This window comes from Lissotriton helveticus, chromosome 2_1 (assembly GCF_964261635.1).
Source record: "Lissotriton helveticus chromosome 2_1, aLisHel1.1, whole genome shotgun sequence".
NCBI classification, from domain to species: Eukaryota; Metazoa; Chordata; class Amphibia; order Caudata; family Salamandridae; genus Lissotriton; species Lissotriton helveticus.
The window spans coordinates 91,549,098-91,575,851 of NC_136059.1; the positions used below are offsets into that span (position 1 = coordinate 91,549,098).

General features: G+C 47.9%; 1 protein-coding gene across 4 annotated transcripts in view; it reads right to left on the bottom strand.

The window, feature by feature from the left end:
* Nucleotides 1–26,754, bottom strand: part of LOC144817738 (uncharacterized) — a 314,135-nt gene that overhangs the window by 185,271 nt on the left and 102,110 nt on the right. For all 4 annotated transcript variants that reach the window (XM_078674517.1, XM_078674516.1, XM_078674514.1 and 1 more), the window contains exons 2-3: nt 17,681–18,540; nt 12,032–12,063 (exon numbers count right to left, since the gene is read on the bottom strand). In XM_078674517.1, coding sequence (XP_078530643.1) covers nt 12,032–12,063; nt 17,681–18,136 — 488 coding nt within the window. In that variant the 5' untranslated portion in view covers nt 18,137–18,540. The remainder of the gene's footprint in view (nt 1–12,031; nt 12,064–17,680; nt 18,541–26,754) is intronic.

Below are 26,754 nucleotides of genomic sequence, written 5' to 3' on the forward strand. Positions count from 1 at the left end.
TGCCTTCACAGGACACTGTAAAGGCTTGCCAGCTTGTTGGTGACCGTAGGATATGGCTGCTGAGAGCCATCTTGCAAGTGTTTGTTTTGTCACTGAATGTCCCCTTCGCATTCTTCCATATGCTACAAAAAGTTGATCTGATTTGCGGAAAGGGGCAGTTCTTGAAATGTAAAACTTTAGACAACGGCTGATGTCTAAAGAATGAAGGCGTTGTTCTGCCGGTGACTTTGGATTCGGGAAGAAAGTCTTTAAGAAGACAGGTTCGTTCAGATGGAAATCTGTAGGCACTTTTGGCAAAAAAGAGGGATTGGTACGAAGAGATACTCCATCGGCTTTAAATTGCAAATAAGGAGGCTTGATTGTGAAAGCGTGAAGATCGCTCACACGGCGAGAAGATGTTAGGGCCAAAAGCAAAACGACCTTCCAGGTAAGAAACTTGTTGTCTGCCCTGTGGATTGGCTCAAAAAGAGGCCTCATGAGCTGTGACAATACCACGTTGAGCTGCCATGCCGGAGGCGGGCGTCTGATAGGAGGAAACTTTCTGAAGAGACCTTTAAAGAATTGTCGGATAATTCTGGATGAGCAGAGAGGTTGAGCCATCATGTCTGAAACGTGAAATAGCTGCCAGAAAGACCCTCAAGGTGGCATGAGAGAGGCCAGACTGAGCAAGGCTTAGAAAGAAAGGCAACAGCTGTTCCGGGGCAGAAGTGAGTGGATGGACATTTGCTTCTGCGCACCAATGGCAAAACCGTTTCCACTTTAGCTTGTACGTTTGAACAGTTGAGGAAGCTCTAGCAGAAGCCAGAATCTCTCTGCATTCTTGGGGCATATCTAAGTTCGCGAATTCGAGGTATTCAGGTTCCATGCCCATAACTGAAGAGTGGTCGGGTCTGGATGGCAGACTTGGCCCTCGTCCATTGACAGCAGATCTGGACGTGGATGTAGACGAATGGGCGTGCATTGGGACAACAGAAGAAGTTCTGAGAACCAAGCCTGTCTGGGCCAACGAGGTGCGATCAGTATCGAGTGGCAGGGTTGCCTGCGCATCTTCCACAACGTCCTCGGCACCAATGGTACGGGAGGAAATGCATAGGCGAACAGGCCGCTCCAGTCCATGAGAAGGGCGTTTCCGCTGGACCCCGGATGAGGATGCCAGCTCGCAAAGGCGGGGCACTTCCGATTCAGTGGAGTGGCAAAAAGGTCTATCAGGGGACGACCCCAACGGCGGAACACCATGTCCAGAGTTTGTTGATGAAGCTCCCACTCGTGGGTCGATGATGTGGACCTGCTCAACGAATCCGCTAGGATGTTTGAAACCCCCGGCAGATGGACCGCCGTCAGGGAGATTCGATGACGAAGAGCCCAGTTCCAAATCTTCTGAGCTAGCCGAGACAAGGGCTGAGATCTTGTGCCGCCCTGTTTGTTCATGTAGTGCATGCTGGTTGTGTTGTCCGTTTGAACCAGCACGGACTCTCCTTGCACTACTGGCAGAAAGGATCTGAGAGCAAGGAAGATCGCCAGCAACTCCAATCTGTTGATATGCCATGTTCGTTGTGACGGTGTCCACTTTCCTTTGATTGAAAGGTCCAGGAGATGAGCTCCCCAACCCTCCATGGATGCATCTGTGGTCAGTGTTAGATCCGGAGGAAGGGCCAGAAAGGAAACTCCTTCGTTTAGGTTGGATGGTTCTCTCCACCAAAGGAGACTGTCTTTCATGGGAGACGAGACTCTCACTAGATCGTTGAAGGATCCTGACACTTGGCGCCATTGCAGGTCTAGTTCCTCCTGAATAGGGCGAGTGCGGAGCCTGCAGTTCGGGAGTAGAGCGATGCAGGACGACGCCATCCCCAGAAAGGACTTCAACATGCGCACAGAAACTGACTGTTTTGAACGGATGAGGGTGACCAGACGTACTATCTTCACCTGTCGTTCTTGGGAAACGAAGGCTTTTGATAATTCCGTGTCGAGAATGGCACCCAGGAAGTTTCTCCTTTGTGATGGTGTTAAATGTGACTTGTCCACGTTGATGGTCAACCCCAGTGACTCGAAAGTCCGTAGGCAGAGACTTGTGGCGTGAGCCAGCTGTAGAGGAGACGGAGATTTCAGGAGGCAATCGTCCAGATAAGGAAAAATCTGCACTCCTTGAAGACGTAGATAAGCCATGACTGGGGCCAGGACCTTCGTGAAAACACGAGGCGCCGAGCGCAGGCCAAAAGGCAGCACCTTGAATTGGTAATGGACAGTGCCCACCTTGAACCTCAGAAATTGGCGATGCTGTTGAAGAATCGGCACATGAAAATAGGCGTCTTGCAGATCTATCGTGGACAGGAAATCTCCGCTGCAGAGAAGCCGCAAGACTTCTGACAATGTGAGCATGCGGAAAGACTGCTGTTTCAGAAAGAAATTGAGCGCCCTCAAATCCAGTATAGGCCGCCACTCTCCCGTCTTCTTGGCAATGAGGAAAAAACGTGAGTAGAAACCTGTCCCTTGTTGTGATATAGGAACCACTTCGACTGCACCTTTTAGTATGAGAAGACGAACTTGATGTTGCAATTCTAGGAAATGGGGAGGTGGCGGGCCTGATGGCGGAGAATGAGGAGGAATCTCTGTGAACTCCAAGGCATGACCCTTGCGAACAATGTCCAATACCCATTGGTCCGATGTTATCAGAGACCATTGGGAATAAAACTGCGAGATTCTCCCTCCAACTCCTTGTGTGACATGAGAGTCACTGGCGTTTGTTGTTGGCACCCCTATAAGTTGGTTTTCCTTTATAGGGTCTTGACTGATTTTGGCGAGTAGACTGTTGGGAGGAGTAACGTTGATTGCCTTGGTTGAATTGGCGGTACTGAGTGTGTCCTCCTCGAAAAGTTGTGGAAGACGAACCTCTTCCACGCGCGCCACGAAAGGGCTGCTTCTTAAATTGTAAGGAGACTAGCGATTTTGCTGTATCGGTGTCCTTTTTAATTGACTCAAGCGCCTCGTCAATGTGAGCGCCAAAAAGAGATTCACCGTCATAGGGCATGTCGAGTATCTTCGACTGGACCTCTTGCCGGAAAGAAGTGGATTTAAGCCAGCCCTGGCGGCGGAGAGCCGCAGCACTGGCGAGGATGCGAAATCCCGTACTCGCCACATCAATCGCACAGTCAATCATTTCCTCTGACGCCCTCATGCCATCCTGAAGAACTTGTTGGGCTTCCGCTCTGGACGCTTCCGGTATTAGTGAAACGAATGCGGAAATATCCGACCACATTTGCCTGTCGAAACGACCTAGAATGGCCAATGCATTTGCAGCGCGTACAGACGTAGAGGACATGGTGGAAAATTTCTTCCCAATGGCGTCCAAACGTCGACCCTCTCTATCAGGTGGAGTAGTGAGAGGAGTCGCCGGATTACGGGATCGTCGCTGTGCCGCCTGTGTGACCACCGAGTCTGGTTTGGGATGCGACAGCAAACAAGCAGGTGAACCAGCCGGAGCCTTGTACTTCTTTTCCAGGCGAGGGACTTGTGCAGGCAAGGAGTTAGGAGAGTGCATAATCCTCATCCCTTCTTTCCATACAAATTCTATGATTGGTATGGTGTGAATTTGTTTGTACGGTTTGTTCTTGAAATCGTAGAGAAAGCAATCTTCTTGTCGTTGTTCTCTCGGCAATTTAAAGCGGTCCGCCGCTTTATTCATCAGCACATGGAAGCTTGCTATATCAACAGGAGGCGAATCACCTGCCTCTGGCTGTTGCGGAGAAGGTGTCTGTACCCGATAGTCGTCGTATTCCGCCATATCTGGATCCTGCTCATCGTCAGTATCCTGGTGTAATTCCCCCTCTTCGCTGTCCGACTCGTCCACCCCGTGCGCACCAGGTTGCGGAGTAAAAGGGGGGTTAGGGCGGGTAAGCTCTGGCAAAACAGGCTGCTCCGAAGACTGCGGATGGGTGGCAGGGCCTGAGTCCTCCACAGGAGCGTGGCTTGGAGTACCTTGAGGGGTAGGCGGAAACCTTCGATTGTAGTCATCCAGCATATGCTGGAGGTTTGAAAACAAAGAAACTGGGAAAGATGCCATAGGAAACTGGACAAATTGGTCATCCGGTTGGACCACTTCCTCCACCTCCTCGTGTTCAGAACTGGAGTCTTGACATTTTATGATTAACTCCGATGGACTGTGAGCTTCAACGTCATCATCGTCCCCCATAGATCCAGTCTCGTGATCAGTAGCCATCAAAGGTGAGGGTAACTGGAGATCAGGAGGTGGCAACTGCAGAGAAGAATCCCTGCCAGAGGTCAAGGAAGGCAGTGGTACCAGAGGCATAGTGGCAAAAGAACCCAATCCTGACGAGGATCCTGAACATGCCGCAGATGATATCGCCATCGTCGACGAGGTAGTGCCCACTGAGAGATTCGTCGTCGACGGTATCGTCGTCGACGGAACGTGCGTCGACGGAGTCTTCGTTGCTGGGATCTGCGGAGACGGCAGCCTCGTCGACGGTATCTTCGTCGACGGTATCTTCGTCGACGATACCTTCGTCGACGGCATCGTCGTCGACGGTACCTTCGTCGACGGTACCTTCGTCGACGGAACCGGCGTTGCCTTCTTCGACGACGACGCCGTCGACGAGCTGGTCGACGGAGCACTCGATGTCGACGGGACTCTCGTCGACGGAACAATCGTTGCCTTCTTCGTCGACGAAGCCGACGTCGACGAGGTGGTCGACGGAGAGGCAATTTCGTCGCCGACGAGACAATAGGGATCGTCGACGGGATCGTAGGAGCTCTCGTCGACGTAGAAGACGTCGACATCACCATCGTCGACGACGAGGAAGCAGACGTCGTCGTCACAGAGGTCATCGACGAAGACAGCAAAGCCAATCTTGTGGACGGAACGGTCGTCGACGAGCCCGTCGACGACCGGGGTGTCAAGACTGTCAGAATGCTTATAGAGCCTGGACAAGACGCCTGAGAGCCAGGTCTCGTGGGCGTTGACACAGAAGCCATAGAACTTGAAGATTGTGCCACAGGTAAAGCCAGCTTTTTCTTCTTCTTCAGAAAAGGAGAAGGTAAGTCTTGAACACTCCCACGCTTGGAAGGGACAGTGGAACAGCCTGACTGAAGACTTTCTGCGTCTGACAGAACATCCTCTTTATCTTGGAGGCGCTTCAACCATATAAGAAGACGACCTTCCCTATCTCTGAGAGTCTTAGAAGGAAGAGCTCTACAGAATTTACATTCATCCACCTTGTGGTCAGGGTACAGGCAGTAAATACACTTTTGGTGGGGGTCCTTCTCAAACAACCGTAGTTTCCCACATGAAGAGCAAGCTCTAAACAAAGACTTCTTACTTGACATTCTGGAAGAAATAAGTTGAAGAGACAAACTTTGAAGAAAACTGAGCAGAGCTCAGGGAGACTCCCTTCACACGACGTGCGGTAGAAAATCTGAGGGCTTGAGCTTCTGAGGAGAAGGTTCTAGAGGGTGCTTGAGCCTGATTGGCTGCAGTTTGGACCAACATAATGACACTGATATGTTACAAATGAGTTTTTTCTCTTGTAATGTCTTCCTATGGAAGTTACCATTGTAGAGGTTTTACAGTGTATTATCTCTATTTTTTATTATTATATGATATTATCATTTATGTTATATTAGCATTATTGCTATTTTTATATACCGTGGGACTCCCACTTCGACGACGGGGAATATTCAAGCATGTGAATCTATGAAAGACACCCCTAATACTGGAGAAGTATGAGTACCAGGCAGATAGCTTAATGAGGAGAGAGAGCATAGAGGAAACCTAGAAGCACTGTGTAGGAGAGTGGGGTCTGCAATCCCATGGCCACACCAGATTTTTGCTTTTTGCTTCACTGGTTTACGACTTTCCCTGGCTGTGGGCCTGCTAATCAGACCCACAGCCTAGCTGTTCTCTCTCTAAAATTACAACCATGTACCCTAGGTGCATTTACCAATTGGTACTGGGCCACCTTATGTAAATGTAAATGTAGGTGTACTTATATAGCGCAAACCTGTCACCCAAAGGGCATCCTGGCGCTTGCTTAGGGAACCCGTCCTGGTATTCCCCTGTGAGAAACCCCGGCAGGGTGTCCACAGGGTGAAAGCCAGGCATCCCGCCGCGAGGGGCCGTTGTGGAGATTAAGCAAGCTATTGCCCAGAGTCGCAGAGTGTGACCCCGTGAGTCAAGTAGGCACCGGAGCGAGAATTGTCGAGACCGTGGAATTTATGAGCCCGAGACCCGCTGAGGCGGGGAATCGAACCCTGGTCCACGGTCGATCTCAGCTTCCGGGTCTGCCGCCTCTAACCACTGAGCCACACTTCTCCACTGTACAGTATACCTTAGGTATCCAGTGCATAGGTGTACCCATGGCCTACCAGGGGCTGAAGCATGCATTATGCCACCCCTGGCTGGCCATCTAAACAGACACAACTGGCTGCACGACAGCTGGGGCAAGGTGGTGTAATCACCCTTTGCTTTAGATATAGTTCTCTATATCTAAACCTAAAATGGACACATATATTCCTATCAGTCACTCCTATGGAAGGCCTTATCTTATATTATTGGTGGAGAAGTGTGGCTCACTGGTTAGAGGAGGTAGACCCTGAAGCAGAGGTCAGACCCGGGACCAGGGTTCAATTCCCGACGCGGCAGGGTCTTGAGCTCAAAATATCCATGGACTCGATAATTCTCGTTTCGGTACCTACTCGAATCACGGGTTCACACTCTGCAGCTCTGGGCATCAGCTTGCTTAATCTCCACTACGGCCCCCCGCGGCGGGATGCCTGGCTTTCACCTTGGGGATGCCCAGTATGGGTATCTCACAGGGAAAAGCCAGGACGTGTTCCCAAGGCAAGCGCCGAGATGCCTACGGGTAATCGAGCGCTATATAAGAACGCATAATAATAATAATAATAATAATCAATCCTGAAGGCAGAGTGCTTGGAATTATGTGAGATGGTGCTCTGGCATGAGCTGAGCCCGTTTGCAGCTTGCGGAACCAAGTCCTAATAGCTGTTCCATGATAACGCTATACCATATACTCTTAAGTGCATTATAATCCTCGCGGTTAAATGCTAACTCTGGTATAACATTATCAAAACATGTCGAGTAAGGTGTCATACGAATTGGAATACTACCCCCTCGCCAATTCTGGCGACGGGGGTAGCATTCCACCCTTCTAGAAGGACACGACATGTATGTAACTGTAAACCCCGGTTAAAGTTAAACGGCAGTACAAGCACTAGTCATCCCTCGAATTGAATACGGCAGCATCGCCCTCTGTGGACTCCCCCTAACTACAACCGCACCCCTAAGAGCTTCTCTAAACGCTGCAGCGAGACTCATCACTGGGTCAAAAAAACACTCCCATATTACCCCTGACTTGAAATCCCTGAACTGGCTGCCATTTGAAGCTAGAATACATCTGAAAATCGCCTGCATGACACACAAGGCGGTACATCTCAACTCACCCGGATACCTCGCTCAGAAACTGACAATCTCTGGAGGAGCTAGAAACACCAGAGGCACAAACAATCTTCTGTTGAAACCTCGAAGATTCCGGAAGGAAAAAACATATAAGCGCTCCTTCTCGGGAATGGCGCCTAGGATCTGGAACTCTCTCCCGCCCGAAACCAGGCTTATCTCTTCCACCACACTCTTTAAAAATGAAGTAAAAGCTATCCTCATGGCTAAATACACCTGAACTATTATCTTGACCACTGTTAGTACTCTGCACCGATCTATACTACATGTTTGACCCTTTTGATTATTTGTATGAACTGTCTTATTACTCACATGTTTGGCTTTGTAGCCACCTATTTGTACCATTTTGTACTCACGTCATGTTGGGCTTAGTTGCCACCTATTTGTATTAATTGACCTATTGATTTATCTGTTAACCATGCTCCCTCATGTACTTCTCTTTGTAAAGCGCTCTGATATCTGCAAGGATCTTGTCCGCTCTATATAAAACTTTCAAAATAAATAAAATAAATAAACACCAACCTGTAAATTAAACAGGCAGATAACGGTAGCGCCATTATCCTATAGGATAGAAATACCTTCAGACAGAAGCACTTGAAAGAACAATCAGACGAGACGCACTACAACAAACTTACACATGATCCTGCTACAACCATGAAAGACAGAATTACTTACACTATGGAAGAAGTCTCAACAGCAGGGCAGATATTGAAATAAGATTCTGAACGACTAAAATTCCTACAGGTCCATACTTTCTTTTTACTGCAGAGAAATTCACATGAATAAACTTCCTCCACCAGGGTGGCGGATCGCTTTTGGAGTCAACTCCATATTGGAGCCTCTCGCACAATCTGTAGATATTTTTCCATCAACCCCATGTATAAACCAGAGACGAGCCCGAGGCAACCTGCGACGCTGGGCTAATCCTCATAAAGATAAGAAAGCTTTTGCGACGAACAGAAATCAAACGGGGCCGTCTGAAAAAGAGAAAAGTCTACGTCATACAAACCTTTTCCAATGGCTGGCCACCGTTTAGCATAAATGGTGACGCGCCAATAAAAAAAAAAACAAAAAAAAAAAAGAGTGGCAGGGCTTAAAGCCAGTTACTGAAAGTTCCTCCAGACCATAAAATCTCGCCGAGCGAGCTGCGCATGTGCGCAGCCACGCCAGCCGAGACCTAAAAACTCAGAGGAACGACGCATAGAGTCAGATGTAGAAAATATAACAGAAAAAGATGTTCTAAGGATGCATTCAGAGATACTTTAAAATCATCTTGAGTACATTCAATTCCTGATCCACCTCCTGAATGCCCGCCCCCCCAGGTAGAAACATTCCTAAGATGGCTTGGTAAATAATGAAGCACAATGCCACACTAATCTTCGTTAAGAGAAGGTCTTCAAACTAGCAGAGATGTCAGTCAAAATGTAAGAACTGTTAATATTCTTGTTCAGTGCCTTGCTAGGTGGACTACAATGTTTACAAAGAAAGAACAGGGACACAGAGGATCGGTTTTATTTTCTGCCAAAAGGGTAGTTCTAGGACCGTAGAAATGGTAATTTATTAAGCAGCGTTCACATTAAGAAGAGTTTAGCCAAAGTCTTACCGTATTAGGGTACCTAGGAAGGTTGTGAACATTGTGAGAAGTTGGCCTGGTATATGATGTTCACTATTCTAGTGAGCACCTTGCACCAGTCCAAACAACCCTTATGGTGATGGTTGTAAAGTCAACCTTATAGACCAGCTATCCTAGGGGCAGCATGGACAAAGCAGTCTTAGGCTAAACTCAAGATGGCATGTGAAGCCAGCTGTTTTACCATATGCAATTCCTTTAATACCAAATGAAAGGACACCACACAGGATATATATTCAAAATATATATGTATTTATTTCTAAACAATCCCCTGAACTCTTTATGAGCACAGAAGCACAAGCGCAAAACAAGTAACTTAATAGAATAGACAAAAGTTGCACAATTATGGATAGGCCGGGGTGTCCCGCTATACCATATACTAAGAAAGTGGTATAAGTACCACGTCACGAATAATGGTAAGGCCTAGGGCCTTGGGAATCGCTGGGGCTACACTGGACTAACAATAGTAAGGGAGCAGGAGGTCCACTGGATGCGTGTGCAGTGTCTAAAGGCACACGCGTTCACACATAGAAGTCAATGGGTGCGTAAAAGTTACAAAGTTAAAGGTTTGGGAGATCTTCCGACTGGATTAGAACTTAACCACTTGAAACTAGGACACTAGGAGTGTAAACCTTTACAGGAGCACTGTAGTACTCGCGTTACCTAACCCACAGGAAGCGGGTGCATAGGTCCCAAAGTGTGTCGGGTTTCGTCGTGGAGATCTATGGAGCCTTGGAGAAAAGATGCTGCAGGCGACCAGAAGAGAAGAGTCCGGGTGGATCCAAGGGTGGATCGAAGATGTAGAGGACCTGAAAGCAGAGGAGACAGAGTGTGGGTCAGTAGCCAGTGACCAGGATGGAACCAGGAAGGAACCAGGCGATGTCGGGAAGCGATCAGGTGCTGATGGGAAGCTTGTCTCTGCAGCCACGTAGACCAGGAGGCGTTGACGACAACCAGGAGTCAGGCACGGACTGTCTCACGAAGGCTCTCTCTGTCGGCGGTGTCGGCTTCAGGATTGGAGTCAACAAGCCTTGGCAAAGGCAACCCACACAGGACACGATTTGGCTTCTTACTCAGACCAGCAAGGTCTGAGGGGCTGCTTCTTTTGAGGGAAGCAAGGGCCAGTGTGGAGCAACCAGACCAGCGGTGAAAATTCAAAGGATCGTCGCCAAGATGGCCACTAGCCAACGGGCAAGTGACCGGGCGGACGCGTCGAGCAGGAAAATGCAAAAGGGCCCCACGCAGAACTCGTGGAGTGTGCAGGGCTGATCTTCGGTGCAGATGCTGCTCGGGGCTGGGGCTTCTCAATCCCCAATGCACAGCTTTCAAGATGGCCGGTCCCACGTCTCTCATCGCCTCCACGGGTCTCAGCTTTGCAGGGACAGTGGATCGGGATGTTGGATGTCTGGGAATCCAGTTCTTGTCAGGCTCTGGGCTCGGGCTCCGGCGGGAGGCGGCGGCAAAGCAAGTCGTCCATCGCTGGACGGTGCCTGCTTGTGCAGGGTGGTCACTCCTTGACCACAAGGGAGATTCTTCAGTCGTCTTCTTCCAAAGTAGAGTGATGAAGGTCCAGAGTTTTGTTTCAGAGTTTGTCAGGATATTCTAAAGTCTTGGGACTCAGCTCCTACCAATATTCCAAATCTAGGGGCTGCATTACCTGCAAGGTCCCTCCTATGGGTGGGACCAGGGAAGGGGGTGGTTACACCCCTCTCCATTTGTCCAGTTTCGCGCCAGAGCTGGGGCTGGAGTGCCATAGCAACGGTTTGAACTGGACTATGCATGGGACACCTTGTGTGCCCCATGCAGTGTCTCATTTCTTCAGCCCTCCGTGCCCCAATACACAAGAGCCTGTCTGGGGTGCTGCTAGCACCTCCCAAGGCAGGAAACCTATTGTCCAAGCCTCCCTCGCTGGAAGGACTCCCAGCAGCAGGATGTCAGACTTGTGTCTGTGGCAGCAGCATCCATTTTGTGATGCTGAGGCTCTGGTTAACTTTAACCAGGATTAGTAGGAACAACAGGTCTTCTCCCTCTAGAAGGGTGGAATGCTACCCCCGTTGCCAGAACTGGCGAGGGGGTAGTATTCCAAATCGTATGACACCTTACTCGATATGTTTTGATAAAGCCAAACCATAGTTAGCATCTGAGCGCGAGGTACATAATGCACTTAAGAGTATATGGTATGGCAATATCCTAGAACAGCTATAAGGACATGGTTCCGAAAGCTGCAGACAGGCTCAGCTCATGCTAGAGCACCATCTCACATAAAACCAAGCACTCTGCCTCCATGATTGTTAAGGCCTGCCATAGGAGTGACTTATAGGTGCATATGTGTCTAGATATAGGTATACTATATCTAAAGCAAAGGGTGATTACAACACCTTGCCCCAGCTGAGTGATCAGCCAGTTGTGTCAATTTGGGTGGCCAGCCAGGGGTGGCATAATACATGCTGCAGCCCCTGGTAGGCCTTGGATGCACCTATGCACTGGGTACCTATAGTACACTGTACAGGGGCTCATAAGGGGACCCAGTTTCCAATTGGAGATGTACCTAGGGTACATGGAGTCCATTTTAAAGAGAGAGCAGATAGTTGGCCTGGGATCCTGCTAATCAGGGCCCCAGGCTAAGTCGAAAACCAGCTAAACACTAGGCAAAAAATCTGGGGTAACCATAGTCAGGTATCCACCTTCCTACAAACATAACCTGGATTACATGCTCCAGACAAAGATACTTACTCCATACCAGAGACTCTAAACAAGGTCTAAAATTATGAGTTATTTCGCTAAACAAAAGTAAACCATAAAGCACTCTGTCACTACTGACTGCTCACATTTTATTTTCTGAAATTTAAATGAGCCTTTCTTCACCGAGTACAATTATTTACAGTCACTAAAACTCATCAACACCTTTATATACTTACTCTTCCACGTGGGCAGCTTCTTCTCGATCAGCCTGTAAAATATAGAAAGGATTTAAGTGAAAATGCTGAAAAACGCAGGTGGTAAGTAGAAGCTTTTTACAAAAAAGGAACTCTCAGAAGTACTTTATTGGTAACATCTGAATAACAATGTATTTGATATATTTGTCACCAACCTACAGATTACTGCTATGGTCCTTGAAGCTTGAAGTGTCCTCATTGGATAACTGAACCAGTCTGGAAGGTTGAGTCAACTCGGAGCAACAAATCTAACTTCAACTGAGTCTCCGGGCTCTGATGATTTTATGGCTTCAATAAAGAAAATCGAGATGAAAAGCAAAAACATTCCTCTAACTACTACAGGTCTTAACTCTACAATCTCTCTTGGAGCCAAGGGATGTGGAAGAAAGGTGCCATTAGAATGAAGGTAATGGCTTCCAGAGGAAATGGCTCAACCCTGCTCTAAAAACATCTCTTCCTTAATGATTTCAACAAAAAACAAGATTAAATCACCAAACCTACTTTGGAATTTACACTCAGAACAACGGCTTTCTCTCTACGGCTGCCTGATTGCAATAGGCTTCAAAGAGTTTGGCTTTTAATATGGTTGTAACTTCATCTAACGGTGCTACACTGGGGAAACATCTCCCACAACATAGATAGCAAAGACGTTGTCGCTACAAATACCGTTTTTTATACATTACCTTCCGATCCAAGCTTAACTCTTTTTGTGCCTACCCATTGGTAAAAATGACAAGCCACACCAATGGTCCATAGGAATAAAAAAAGTATTTTTCCTCTAAATTTATGGAATGACATTTGGAAGGTATAGCTTTCAACATACATATGCAAAACCAAATGCTAAAAGAAGCCAAGCTAGCAGAATGAAAAGTCGACTTATGAAGTTCAATCAATCAAACCTTTAGAATCCCTCTTTTTAGACTGCTTTTCACTAACCTTTCAAACATAAACCATAAAGAGAGCTGTACCAGCCTCTTATGTAAAGAACAAGGTCTACGATCATACAACCCAAAGTACATCTACACTGTTACTGGCTGACATTGATAGGGTGTTTGATTCACTGAGCTGGACGTTATCTATTTGTCCTCCTACAACGCCTAATTCTTGGGCCCTGTTATATCTCATATATTCGCCTGTTATACACTGACCTTACAGCCTCAGTTCGGGTGGCGGGTGCAGTGTCTAACACCTTTTCTAGTGGGCGAGGTACCTGTCAGGGGTGCCCCTGTCCCCATACCTATTTGCGTTAGCCATGGAGCCGTTGACTTCGTGGGTTATAATCAACGCGCAGGTCAGGGGTTTCGAGTGGACCAGAGGGATATTGGACCATATAGCCCTGTATGCGGACGATGTTCTCTTTTTCTTACTGTGCCGCACTGGACAGGACCAAGGTTACTTCGTATAATGCAGTTATTCGGAGAGACATCGGAGCTATACATGAATGCCCGTAAATCAATACTATGGCCACTGTAGGGGATAACAGATATAGGTGCCAGGTCGAAAGATGTGACGATAGTCACAACAGGGTTTAAATACCTAGGGGTATATCTGTCAACATCTCCGTCTATCTCCTGGGAAAAAAATATTACCCCCATCTGGCTACAAGCACAAGCAGAGATGAAAATATGGGCTCGCGTGCCGCTCTCTACCCTAGCGAGACCAGCCATCTTCAAGATGGTTACACTTCCCAGTCTCTTGTATCAGCTACAGACTCACCCCTTCTAGAGCTCATCCGCCTGGTTCTGTCAGATTAACACAGGATTGAATCACTTCCTATGGGCTGATCGAACTGCAAGTCGCTCTGAAAACATGCTTTTAATCAACTTACTGCGGGGGTTAGAAACCCCCGATGCCCAATCATGCTATACTGCCTCATTTCTTGGTCTTGAATGAATGGTGGTACGGGGATAGACGAGACCCAGCATATATCTTGAAGCAGTGGCTGGTGGGCGATGCATTACCTCATTCTCTTCCACATAAACCAAGGGAACTTCGGCTACTACAGCTGACTACAAGGATGGTGTTTGGGACATGGAAACAATCGCTGCACAGAATGAGTTGGTGGAGGCAACCTGATGGGAGAGACATCCCTGAGGCAAAGTGTCCACACTGTCTGGATTCAGAGGTTGGGACGCTATGGGTATCTCTACTTAGGGAATTGTCATGCATGGCAGCACTCTGAAGTCATTTCAGTACATCTGGAAGGAATTGGACATGCCACATTCGCAACAGGCCGTGGATGTGAATGGACTAGGTGTTCACACGGGAAGTCGTTTAGATACAAATCTTCTAAAAGTGAAGGTTTCCCCTACCACGGACCTAAGGGGTAATTTCCATACTAATATTAAATTGATCATCCCTCTACTGTGACAGGGATTCTGCACGGAAGTCTATGTGTATGAACTTACAGATAAGTTTGTAATTTTAAATATAAACTGTTTTAAACAAAGTTTGACAGCCCGCCTTGGACGATGATGTCGCCATAGTGAGCGCGTAACACAAGGCCAGGGTCCACTTGGTCCTGATGAATGCTGAGCTGAGGTTAAGCTCTTGCAAGAAATCTGTCGACCTCCTAGGACATTTGGTTCTAATTAACTCAACCTTATATATGTCCGATTTTGCACGATTGCTTTTAACAGAGTTAGAGCTACCCTTATATTAAAATTCTAGTCTGGGGAGTAGTCCATACTCTTTTTAACTGAGCACTTTTTTCTTTCCTTGACTACGTAGTTTCCTCACGTACTCACAACAATGACCCAATGAAGACAATTGGCAACTAATTTATGTAGTTGGTGCCTGAGGGTTCTTTTTCCTCACTAAGGTCTGGTCTTTTTCACTTTACCCATTTTTGGGTGCAACACATTTCTTTCACCTGATGGAGGTGGTCATCAACTCCTCATTTTTATAGTTTCATATTGTAGTTATTATTGGTACTCTTCTGTTTTTGATATATTAGCTCCAAGGGGTACAAGAGTAACCTATTGACCCTTTCTCTCTCGTTGTTTTGGCCAATGCACTGAACTTCTCAAATTCTGGAGGTGAGTCACGACCTGTCTTTCAGCGATATTGGGGTGGGACATAACCATGTCACCAAAGCTCGCCGGACTACAAATTACAAAAGGGATAGGTGGCATTAGCTATAAACGTCATCTTTTATTCCTAGGTTTTACCAAGCCGAAAAGAGATATAGCTAAAGCATGGAACGCTCAGTCCCCACCCAAGGTGGGAGTCTGGAAAGCAGGACTAAATTTCTGCATGGGCCAGGAGCAACCCATATTCAAAGCTAGGGACTGCCCACAAAAACCGCCTATAATTTGGAAAAGATGGGTGGACTACAGAGGTCTATATATTGAGCCCCCACCCTGAGGATGGTGGGCACCAAGATATCGAAATGAATAGGAACTGGGAGATGACAAACTGTATACCGGGCACGGTCATACGCAAAGGGGTTAATGGGGAATAGTCTATAAAAAGATACAATGGACATGGCACAATACGGTGAACAGTTGCGAGCTAGCATATTCTAAGCTCTCTATGTTTGTGTTTTTTCTTCATAAACTTTATATTGATATAATGGATGTCGGCAGATCTCATGTCACAATGATCAATGTTTCTTATCGAAAATATCCTGTACGAAATCAAGTGACACCATTGCGTACAATAAAATTTGTTTTGGAATAACAAACTCAATACAATCTTGTTCACAATCATGTTTGGAGGTGTGGTGGTTCCCATGGTTGCCCAATATGGCTTTTCTGGTCAACTTGCCTAAAGCATTAACTAAGGCAACAAAAGCACTTTTGGGTCTGTCTCTACAGTGAACCAAGCCAATATTACTGACCATACAAAAATCCAATCTTTAAAATGGTTTGCCGTTCATCAACTCATCTGCAGTTCTGAGAGCTTATTGTTTAAGTAGCCGCTGAGTAAGAAGTAATAATTATGGCCGTCAACATCAAAGGGCCTGGTATTTCCTCTGCGTGAACACTTTCAGGGTCTGACCATTGTCATGAACTGTACCTACCCATCTCTGTATGCAGATGAGATGATGTATCTTTGAGGGAGTGATTCTAACCTTTTGTCAGATTGTTCACAATCATGTTTGGACCTGCTCAGAACTTGGTCAATTGGGACAACTCATGCATCTATACTCTGTGGAGAGAGGCCTCTGAGCGCAGTCCTGTCCCCTCGGCACCAACATTACGGTGGAAACGAGATACGGTGAAGTATCTTGGAATGGTGGTGTACCACTCTGCAGACTTGCTGTATGAGAGAAACTACAGGCATTTACTGACCTGCTTGCGTCGCTCTGTTAACTTCTGGACTATGCTTCCTCTTTCGGTCAACGGTCAAGTAGCTTTATCCAAGATAATTATGCTACCCAGCTTACTTTGTCTTTTTGCGGTACTCCAGTTGGAGCAGCCACAAAAATTCCTTCAGGAACTTGGTCTGTTATTCTCGCTTTCTTGGGGTGCATCCAGTTACTGGGTTGCACTTCGGAAACTGCGTTTAGCACTGGCTGAGGGGACATTACTTTGAACTGCATTACTAAAGGGCACAGCTCAGTGGGTGGCATGCTGGCGAGCCATTCTCTGGGAGGGTATGTGGATTGCAAAGTATGGCTCTCCTTCCAAGGATTGTCGGCTGGGCTTTTCATTGCATGCCCTCTAGGGTGCGGACTTCGAACATTTTGATTATGACCATGCGCTATGCTTGGGCCCGCACTTTACGGCAGACTCATAACCCGCACACCCGGGAGCTACCTCTTGCGGTCAGGTGCTGGATCCGCCCAGGGGCTTGGCCGGGTCTCCCAGAGTGGCTGCCTGTGGGAATGGGACCGCTTCTGGCCACTACATGTCGAACTCTGAAGATGGTGCATTTGCCCAGACACCAGCTGGCTCCAGGTATTAGCACTTTTCTCCCTGATCCGCTGGTTCTACTCTTACCCCTCCCACCCCCCCTCACCTCGGTTGTGAGCGAGGATCACTGAGGTGTGACTGGGTGGACTGGATTATAAGTATTGTCTGTAGGTGCTTCTCTTGCAGGATTCCCTACCTCTTCTGTTCAGGGAGAGGCTTTTTACTGCTGGAATGCAGTCTTTAGTATGCCTGCCCACTGTGCCTTTCTCGTCATTGAACTCTGATTCTAGCTGATAGGTCCCTGCGTTTAGCCTGCTGGTGATAGTGTGTTTTTGTTGTATGCATTGGATCTGTTGTGCTCGGTTATAAAATGTAATACAATGCAATACAAATGTTTACCAAAAAAAGCACTAGACCCAAGTTGTAATTGGGAGCTCTAATGTCAGAAGAACGATTTGGGGGCCACAGGATGTGTAGACACTGGGGTTATTGCAGAGCTTTGCAGCCTAATTTAATTTATTTAAGCAAACACTAGAATCATTAACTGAATAATGGACTTCAGCAGTCTTGTAAGTTATTAACAAAGTAAAGTGTGGGCCAAATAAAGGTATCATAGCTATAACTATTACAATGTTTTCCCACTTTGTGAAAAAAAAACATTATTACTGCAACATACTTAGAAATGCTTTGTCTGGAAAGAAGAAATGCTGATAACAGCATAGCTCACTAATTCACACAAACACAGAAATTGATCTCAATGAAAGCTACATACCTTGTGGACATCACAACATACATCTAGAGGGCCTGAATCAACAGAGTTGTTTTTGGACTCTTGGGGGACAAGTGGACTGCTTGGCAATGTGGTAGCAGAGCAAGGTTTGCTGGCTGTCAGGTGAACAGTGGAAGCATTCAGAGGGTTTAAGCGTTTAGTCTTCCTTTTCTTACAGCGCCTTCCAGCAAGGATGACAACATTATCAAAGCGAGAACTACCAGCATCAGTCTTCCCGGAGTACAAACCAGTACCACCGTTTCTCTTTCCAGAGGGCCTACTGCACGCACTACCGAGCTCTTCATCGAAGTCAGGTGCCTCACAAGCATAGTTCGAATCAGAATCGGATTCACAGCCATAATCAGCCTTTTCTTTAGATTTGTTTGCAACCACTTGAAGGGCCGACATTTTATTCTCCTTCTTTAAAGAACTACCCTGGCCAAGCACAGTGCCAGGCATTGGGAGAAGTTGCAAGTGCTCAGAAGTGTACTACCAGGATTCAGTAAAGTTTGGCTGCTATCAGAGTTATCCAAGTGTTGAGAGAGAGATCTTCAGTGGCTCTTTGCTGATGCCATGCGTTGAAAAGCAGATGCTAGTACTTTCAATTCCACTGCTTTTTACGAATCAAGCTCTTTGTCAAACTGATTTATTGTGGTGTGCTGTAACAGCTTTAAGGAGTGGATGCCGCTGTTTTTCGATCCCAGTACTTCCAAATCCAATGCCCTTTACGAATCTCCAGCCGAAAGTCAAGCTAGTTTTTAAACTTCTTTAAGGTGATGTCCTGCATCAGCTTTTCATGAGTGATTACCGCTGATTTTCAATATGCTGCCTTTAAGACTTTTTTGCACGCAGCCCACCTTGCACTGTGTATGTAAAGTAAAAAAGAAAACCTTCCATTAATTTTGCTAACACTGCGGCAGAAGTCCACAACAAAAACATTGTTTTCAAAGCAATTAGAATCAGGCATTAAAAGGAAATCAATGAGAACAGCTAGTATTTTTCAAAATAGGAAAACATTTACTACTTCAAAAATGTGCACTTTGTCGGTCTTCCAAGAACGAGGATGCCCACAGAAACACATAAAATATGGCGGCGATGGGCAGAGTCCAGCAGTCTTCCACTGGCACAGCTGACAGCGAAGTCCGACATACACTGAAATTCAAACATTTGATCTGGGGGGTGTGATTAACTCTGTTAAACCTCATGATCGGAACATGGGGGTTGCTTGGGGGAGTCATAAACCCTCAGAGGAACAAATGCATTGGGTTTAATGGTTGTAATTGGCTTGTTATAGCGACGCTAATGTATGTGAACACTAGTAGACCAATGGGCCAAACGACCACTGAAAAATTAATAAAATTAGTTCTGAAGAAAAAAAACATGCACTATGTAAGCAAGTGACACCATTACCAACTACATATATTTAATAAACACATCTGAATTTAATAGCTCTAAAATAACATTCCTACTGACAAATTTCACTTCTACAGGTTACAAAATACAATTCCTATGAATGTAAAGATAATGAATTGTAGTGGGGGTGAGCTTTGCATTATACACGGTGTTAAGTTAGCATGGCTTATTAGAAGTTTAAACGCCATTTTTCCTTTTCTGCTTTGCTTTGCACACAGCACACACTGGCGCTATTGTTTACAGAAGCATGAGTATTTCTCTTCACACTAGAATAACTAATAGTTTTCTTACCTGTCGGTATAGTTTTGCAGCTTGAAGATCTTTCTGGATTCACTATGCTGTGCATTATTCTGCGGTCTTGTGGTTGGGTCCGGAATCGTAGTCTTTTCTTTGGTTTTTTTTTTTCGTAGCCCAGGTGGGCGTCGGCGTCACACCTCCTTGGGTGTATTTCCGGTGACGTCGACATGCTTCCTGCGGAAGCTCACACTCCTGGGCGCCATCTTCGGGTTCTTTTTTTCCGTGTTTGTTTTGTTTCCGAAGTAATGGCAATGTTCCATTAAGTGATTTTTTACCGCTCTTGACCTTTAAAGTCTTTTTTTTTTTTGTATTTGACTCTGTTTTTTTAACCACCTTTTCTCTCTCCAGCCTCATTTTTCTGGCGGAGGTGGGTGGGTTCGCTAGTGAACCCAGAAAGATCTTCAAGCTGCAAAACTATACCCACAGGTAAGAAAACTATTCGTTTTGCAGCGTGAATCTTTCTGGATTCACTATGCTGTGCATAGATTTTGTAGCGGTTTCTCATTTCTGTGGCGGCTGGGTGGAAGATAAGCGTTGGTTATTGAATATGTGTTGGAGCACCTTTTGTCTGACTTGTGCTTCCTTGTTCATCTGTATATCCACACAGTAGTGCTTCGTGAACATGTGCACCGAAGCCCATGTTGCCGCCAGGCATATGTCTTGTATGGGGGTGTTAGCCAGGAAAGCTATTGTAGCACCCTTTTTCCTAGTGGAGTGGGCACGTGTCCCCTCTGCTAGCTCGTCCTGCACGTTTGTGGCAGAGCTGAATTGTTTGTGCGATCCATAGTGCAATAGTCTCTTTGGTTACTGCTTTCCCCATGAAACTGTTGGCGAATGACACAAATAACTGTTTTGTTTTCCTATGTCCCTTCGTTCTTTCAATGTAGTGCATGACTGCCCTTCTGGCGTCCAGGGTGTGCAGAGCTCGCTCTGCGCTAGTGGTTGGTTTTTGGAAAAAACTCGGTATCTGTATAGACTGGTTCATGTGGAATTTGGACACCACCTTCGGCATGAAGTGTGGGTCAGATCTCATCACAACCCTATCATTGTGTATTTGTATGTAGGGTTCTTGTAGCGTCAGTGCCTGAAGTTCGCTTACTCTGCGTAAGGATGTTATTGCAACCAGGAAAGCTGTTTTCATAGTTAGCATCTTTAGGGAGGCCTTGTGAAGTAGTTCAAAGGGCTCTTTCATGAGTTCCGTTAGGACTATGTTCAAGTTCCATGCAGGTGGCGGCACCCGCTTGGGTTGTGCGATCCTCTTTGCTCCTTCCAGGAATCTTTTCACCACCTGTGATGTGAAGAAACTCCTGCACGTTTCTCCTCTTGTGTAGGCGACTATCGCCTGCCAAGTGAACTCTTAACGAGGATGAGCTAAGGGTTCGAGGCATGTGGGCTGCTAAATTCATATCTTTTGCATTAGATCGCCGCCTAGTGTTGGGTCCGGATGATCGCACATTGTTGTCCTGGAAGAGTCTTCGAAGTATCCTGAGATAGGTGGCTCCTCCCCTGGACTACAGTGCGCATGGGCATCGGCTCCATCCCCAGATTGTTTTTTCCGCCATTGGGTTCGGATGCGGTCTCGACGTCTCTCTGTCGGAACCGAGAAAACTAGCTTCTTTAAGGCCAAAAGGCCTTCGTTTCATTACGTCGGTACTGTTTGCGTACGGTCTCGAGTTCTTCCGTCTCTTTGAGTCGGAATCTGCGGAGTCGTATCACTCTTCGGACATCGAGGCCTTCTCATCGCAACACGACCACAACTTTTCAACATGGAGCGGAGCCCGTTTAAATACTGTCCCGTCTGTGGGTCCAAATACCCACATATCGACGTGCACCCAGTCTGTAACAAATGCCTCTCGCCAGACCATAACGAGGACAGCTGCATGGCCTGCTCCAGATTCAGGTCGAAGAAGACGCTCAAGCTTTGGCGCGCGGTGCGCCTTGAGGCCAGACAAGCGGCCCCGGCTCCAGATAACATCTTCGGCGACCAGGAAGAAGAGGGCCTAAGCCATCATCTTGAAATCTCACCACCCGCGACGGAGGTCGAGGCAGATCCGGAAGACGACGACGGGGTCGTGGATCAAGGCCTTGAATAAGTCGACGAGGTAGGGGACGTCGAAGAAGTTTATGGGGCCGCGGAAGATAGCTCAGGGGATGAGCTATGCCCCGAAAGTTACGCGGATCAGGCTCGGGTCACGGGATCGCCACTCGGCCTTACCCAAGACCCTGTACCGCAAGCCACGGCCCCGCCTTCAGGCCCGGCCACGGACATACTTGCTACGCAGCCCGTATCGAAACCGAAACCGAAACCATCGGTATCGACTGCTCCTAAAATGGCCGACCCGAAAACGAAACCGAAACTAACGGATTCGAGTGCACCTAAGATGGCGGTCGTTCAACCAAAAACACCAAAGCCTGCTACCTCATCGACTCAGTCGGCCTCCGGTCCACAGAAGTCGAAGAAAACTGTAGATTCGACAGTGCCGAAGTCGTCGGCAGAGGAGGCATCCTCCAAGAAGGTCGTCCGGCACGGGTCGACCGGGACGACGCCGTCAAAGTCCGCCAAAGTCAGCGACAAGACTCCGGTACCGACTGGGACGTTGTTAGTCGGACGCGTGGTTGAGACGGAGTCTGCAAAATCACACGGATCGAAGGGCGGAGGCTCAACACATCGGTCAAAGGACTCTGTGTCTACAGCTGCAGCATCGACGTCTAAGGTTCCGAAGGGCCCACAAGACGTCGGAACCGAAGGCAAGGTGAAGGCCTCCTCGTCGGCGCAAAGTGCCGCTGTGAGTGACGCATCCCTCATCGCCACTTCACTTCAAAGAATACGGGATAAGGCTTCTGCGACGTCGGCTCCGGCGCCGTCGCACCATAAGACGATGGACATGCCGGTAAAGCCTACTGGCAAACTTCTCTTCGTTCTGCCGCCAAAGGAGGCACCAAAGGCCTTTGCGCCAAAGACGGCGCCAAAGACATCGGACTCGTCCACGCCTGCTGGAGTATTGGGTCGACAACTCGACTCAGGAGACGACTCTGAACGTTTTATCGACGCGGACACGGGCAAGTTGACCCTTTACAAGAGGAAGATCACTTCCCAGCCAGTGGACTCCTATGTTATCCCACTTAAAAAGAAGAGGCTTGCACAGGACACTCCAGCCCTGATTGAACCTATCCAGCCTCCTCCTAGAAGGAGTCCAACACCTTCCCCTGACCACTCTGAGGGAGAGGAATATGGACAAGATGACCAGTACACTTTCCCCATCAATGAGCCCGATGCACAACAGGATTCCTATGACGACATAGGTGACCAGGGAATCCAAAATGTGGGGCAGGACCCACAGCCTTTCAGTGCACATGCATCCCCAACAGAAGACTATGCAGGATTTCATGCACTCATTGAACGGGCAGCTGCTAATCATGATGTGGACATGCATGCTGACCCAGTGGAGGAAGATTTTCTGTTTGACACTTTTTCAGTCTCTGAAAGGACAGTCAAGACACTTCCTATGCTCAAAGGTGTCCTTAAGCATGCTGCGGATATCTTCAAAGAGCCTACCAGGGCGAGGGTGGTCAATCCACGCATCGAGAAGAAATACAGACCAGCACCTGCAGACCCTGCATACATTCGGGGACAGTTGCCACTAGACTCTTGTGGTCGCAAATGCCCGCAAAAGGGCAAACTCCCAGACAACGGGTGAAGCTCCTCCCCCAGACAAGGAGTCTAAAGTGCTTGAGGCAGGGGGCAAAAGAGTAGCTGCGCAGGCTGCCAATTTCTAGCGTATTGCGAACACACAGGCGCTATTGGCACGTTATGATAGGGCGCATTACGACACCCTAGAGCAACTTTTACAACTCCTGCCTTCGCAGTTTCAAGAGGGTACCAAACTGCTTATAGAGGAGGGTAAACTCATCTCCAATGCAGCCATAAAGTGTGCACTTGATGCCGCGGACACAGCAGCTAGGGCTATTAACACTAGCGTCATGCTGAGACGACAAGCGTGGCTACGCATATCAGGGTTTAAACCAGACATTCAAACGACCATACTCAATCAGCCCGTCAATCCTGATAGACTGTTTGGTCCTGATGTTGACACCACCCTCGAAAAGATTAAGAAAGACAACGAAACAGCTAAGTCTATGGGGGCCCTTCAGTCACAACAATTCCGGGGCAACACTTTTCGTCGCTCAGGTGCACGTGGAGTCACCCGAGGACAGATGGGTCAACAATCTCCGTTCACTAGAGGTGGAGCACAGTCCTCGTACCCCAAGCAGAATAAAGGGGGTTATCGAGGAAACAGCACCAGAGGACGTGGCAGAGGAAACAACAACTCCCGTTCCTCTGCCCCAAACAAACAGTGACTCTCGGTCACTGCCCCCGACCATTTAACACCTGTCGGGGGGAGACTCCAGCAGTTCCTGCCAGTCTGGACAAACATCACCACAGACAGGTGGGTACGACAACTTGTCCAGTACGGTTATTGTCTAGAGTTAAAGTCCACTCCACCCAACATTCCACCAAGGCAACGGCCTATGTCCGCAGAGCACTTGCACTTATTGCAGCAAGAAGTAGTGGTGATGCTGCAAAAAGGCGCAATCGAGCTCGTGCCAGTGGAGGAGGAAGGCACAGGGGTCTATTCCCTGTACTTCCTTATTCCAAAGAAGGACGGATCCCTCAGACCCATTCTGGATCTGCGCCCCCTCAACCTGTATATTCTGTCAGAACATTTCCATATGCTTACACTGCAACAGATTCTTCCCTTGCTGAACCAAGGGGACTTCCTAGCAACCTTAGACCTCAAGGATGCTTATTTCCACATACCACTACACCCGTCCCACAGAAAGTACCTCAGGTTCACCATCCAAGGCAGGCATTATCAGTTCAAAGTCCTACCCTTCGGAGTGACCACCGCCCCCAGAGTGTTTACCAAGTGTCTGGCGACGGTAGCGGCGCACCTCAGGAGGCAGAACATCCATGTCTACCCCTACCTAGACGACTGGCTCGTTCAAGCCAAGTCGGAACAACAGTGCGCCGCGGACATGTCGACTACCATTCACCTCCTTCACAATCTGGGCTTCTCGTTGAACTACCCAAAGTCGCACCTTCAACCAGCACATGTGCGGCAGTTTCTGGGCGCGACGATAAATACCCTGACAGCCATGGCTCAGCCAAACAAGGTCAGGATAGACAGCATGCAGTCTCTAATCCAAAAGTTCAGACCACAACACTCGCTTCCAGCGAGAGTATTCATGCAGTTGATTGGCATGATGGCCTCCTGCATCTTCATAGTCCCTCACGCAAGGTTACATATGCGTCCGCTCCAGGAGTGCTTAGCAAATCAGTGGACACAGGCTCAGGGACAATTGACAGACCTAGTGTTGGTTACCAGTCGGCCATACAACTCTCTGCATTGGTGGAATCCACACAACCTTTGCAAGGGCCGACTGTTCCAAGAGCCAGTGCCACAGATTACCCTGACAACGGACGCATCTCTCCAGGGATGGGGAGCTCATCTGCTCACTTACACTGTGCAGGGACTATGGACGACGCAGCAACAGAAGATGCACATCAACTATCTGGAACTGATGGCAATCTTCATGGCGCTCAAGTCCTTCAATGTACATCTGTGCAACAAGGTAGTGTTAGTCCGGACGGACAACATGACAGCGATGTACTACATTCAAAAGCAGGGAGGCACCCACTCGCCGCAGCTGTCTCATCTGGCTCAGAGCATGTGGAAGTGGGCCATTCAGAGGAACATTTTCCTCATGGCAGAACACCTCCCGGGCAAGGACAATCAGATGGCGGATCTGCTCAGCAGATACAGCCATCAAATGCACGAGTGGGAGTTACATCCATCAGTACTCCTCCCGTACTTCCAGCAGTGGGGTCATCCGGAGATAGACCTGTTTGCCACAAACGAAAACGCAAAATGCCAACACTTTGCCGCCAGGTTTATTTTATTATTTTATTTAGCGATTTATAAAGCGCCTGGTGACCCGGAGGCATCCCCGCGCTAATGATACAAGTGGAGACCAGAGGGGGAAGGGGAGCTTATTTGGGGAAAAGCAGAGTTTTCAGTTTTTTACGGAAGAGGTGGTGGCAGGGTTCCAGTCGCAGTAGGTTCCCTCACCCACAGTCGCAGGGGAATGCGATATGGATGAACTGGTCCGGCAAATTTGCGTACGCTTTTCCACCAGCACCTCTGATACAGCTGGTGGCAAGAAAACTAAGGCAGCACTCGATGACACTCATCCTAGTTGCTCCAACGTGGGCACGCCAAGCATGGTACACCACGTTTCGGGAGCTCTCGGTGGTGCCGCATCAAAGGCTGCGCCTAACGCCCAGGCTTTTGACGCAGAACCATGGAGACATTCAGCATCCAGATCCGCAACAGCTCAACCTGGCGATCTGGCTCCTGAAGTCCTAGAGTTTGGCTACCTTCACCTACCTCCAGAATGCATGGACATCATCAAGGAGGCAAGGAAGCCGACTACCAGAGCATGCTATGCTGCAAAAATGGAAGCGTTTCGTCCTTCACTGTACAGCCAATAACATAAACCCGCTAGATGCATCTATCCCTAACATCATTTGTTATCTGTTACATCTTTACAAGTGCAATCTAGCGTACACTTCCATTCGGATACATCTATCCGCCATAGCAGCTTATCTTCAGAACAGGCAGCATCTCTCTGTCTTCAGAGTGCCTGCCATTAAGGCCTTCCTTGAAGGTCTGAAACGAGTCATTCCCCCAAGAACACCGCCAGCTCCGGTGTGGAATCTCAATGTGGTCCTCACCAGGCTGATGGGACCACCTTTTGAGCCACTACACTCGTGTGAACTCCAGTTCCTAACATGGAAAGTGGCTTTCCTTATTGCTATCACTTCACTGAGACGTGTCAGTGAGCTGCAAGCGCTCACAATCCAAGAGCCATTCATACAAATTCATCCAAATAGGGTGGTACTACGTACTAACCCCAAATTCCTTCCGAAGGTGGTGTCACAGTTTCATCTCAACCAAACTATTGACTTGCCTGCATTCTTCCAAAACCCACAAACGGTGGCGGAAAGAATGCTCCATACTTTGGACGTTAGGAGGGCGTTGATGTACTATATTGACAGGACACAACACTTTAGGAAAACAAAACAACTTTTTGTTGCCTTCTCGCCACAGCACAAGGGCAACCCTATTTCCAAAGCAGGAATAGCCAGATGGATTGTTAAGTGCATCCAGATCTGCTATCAAAAGGCTAAACGCACCTTAACAATACCCCCAAGGGCGCACTCCACACGCAAATTGGGGGCATCCATGGCTTTCCTGGGGAACATTCCTTTAGAGGACATTTGTAGAGCAGCCACATGGGTTACA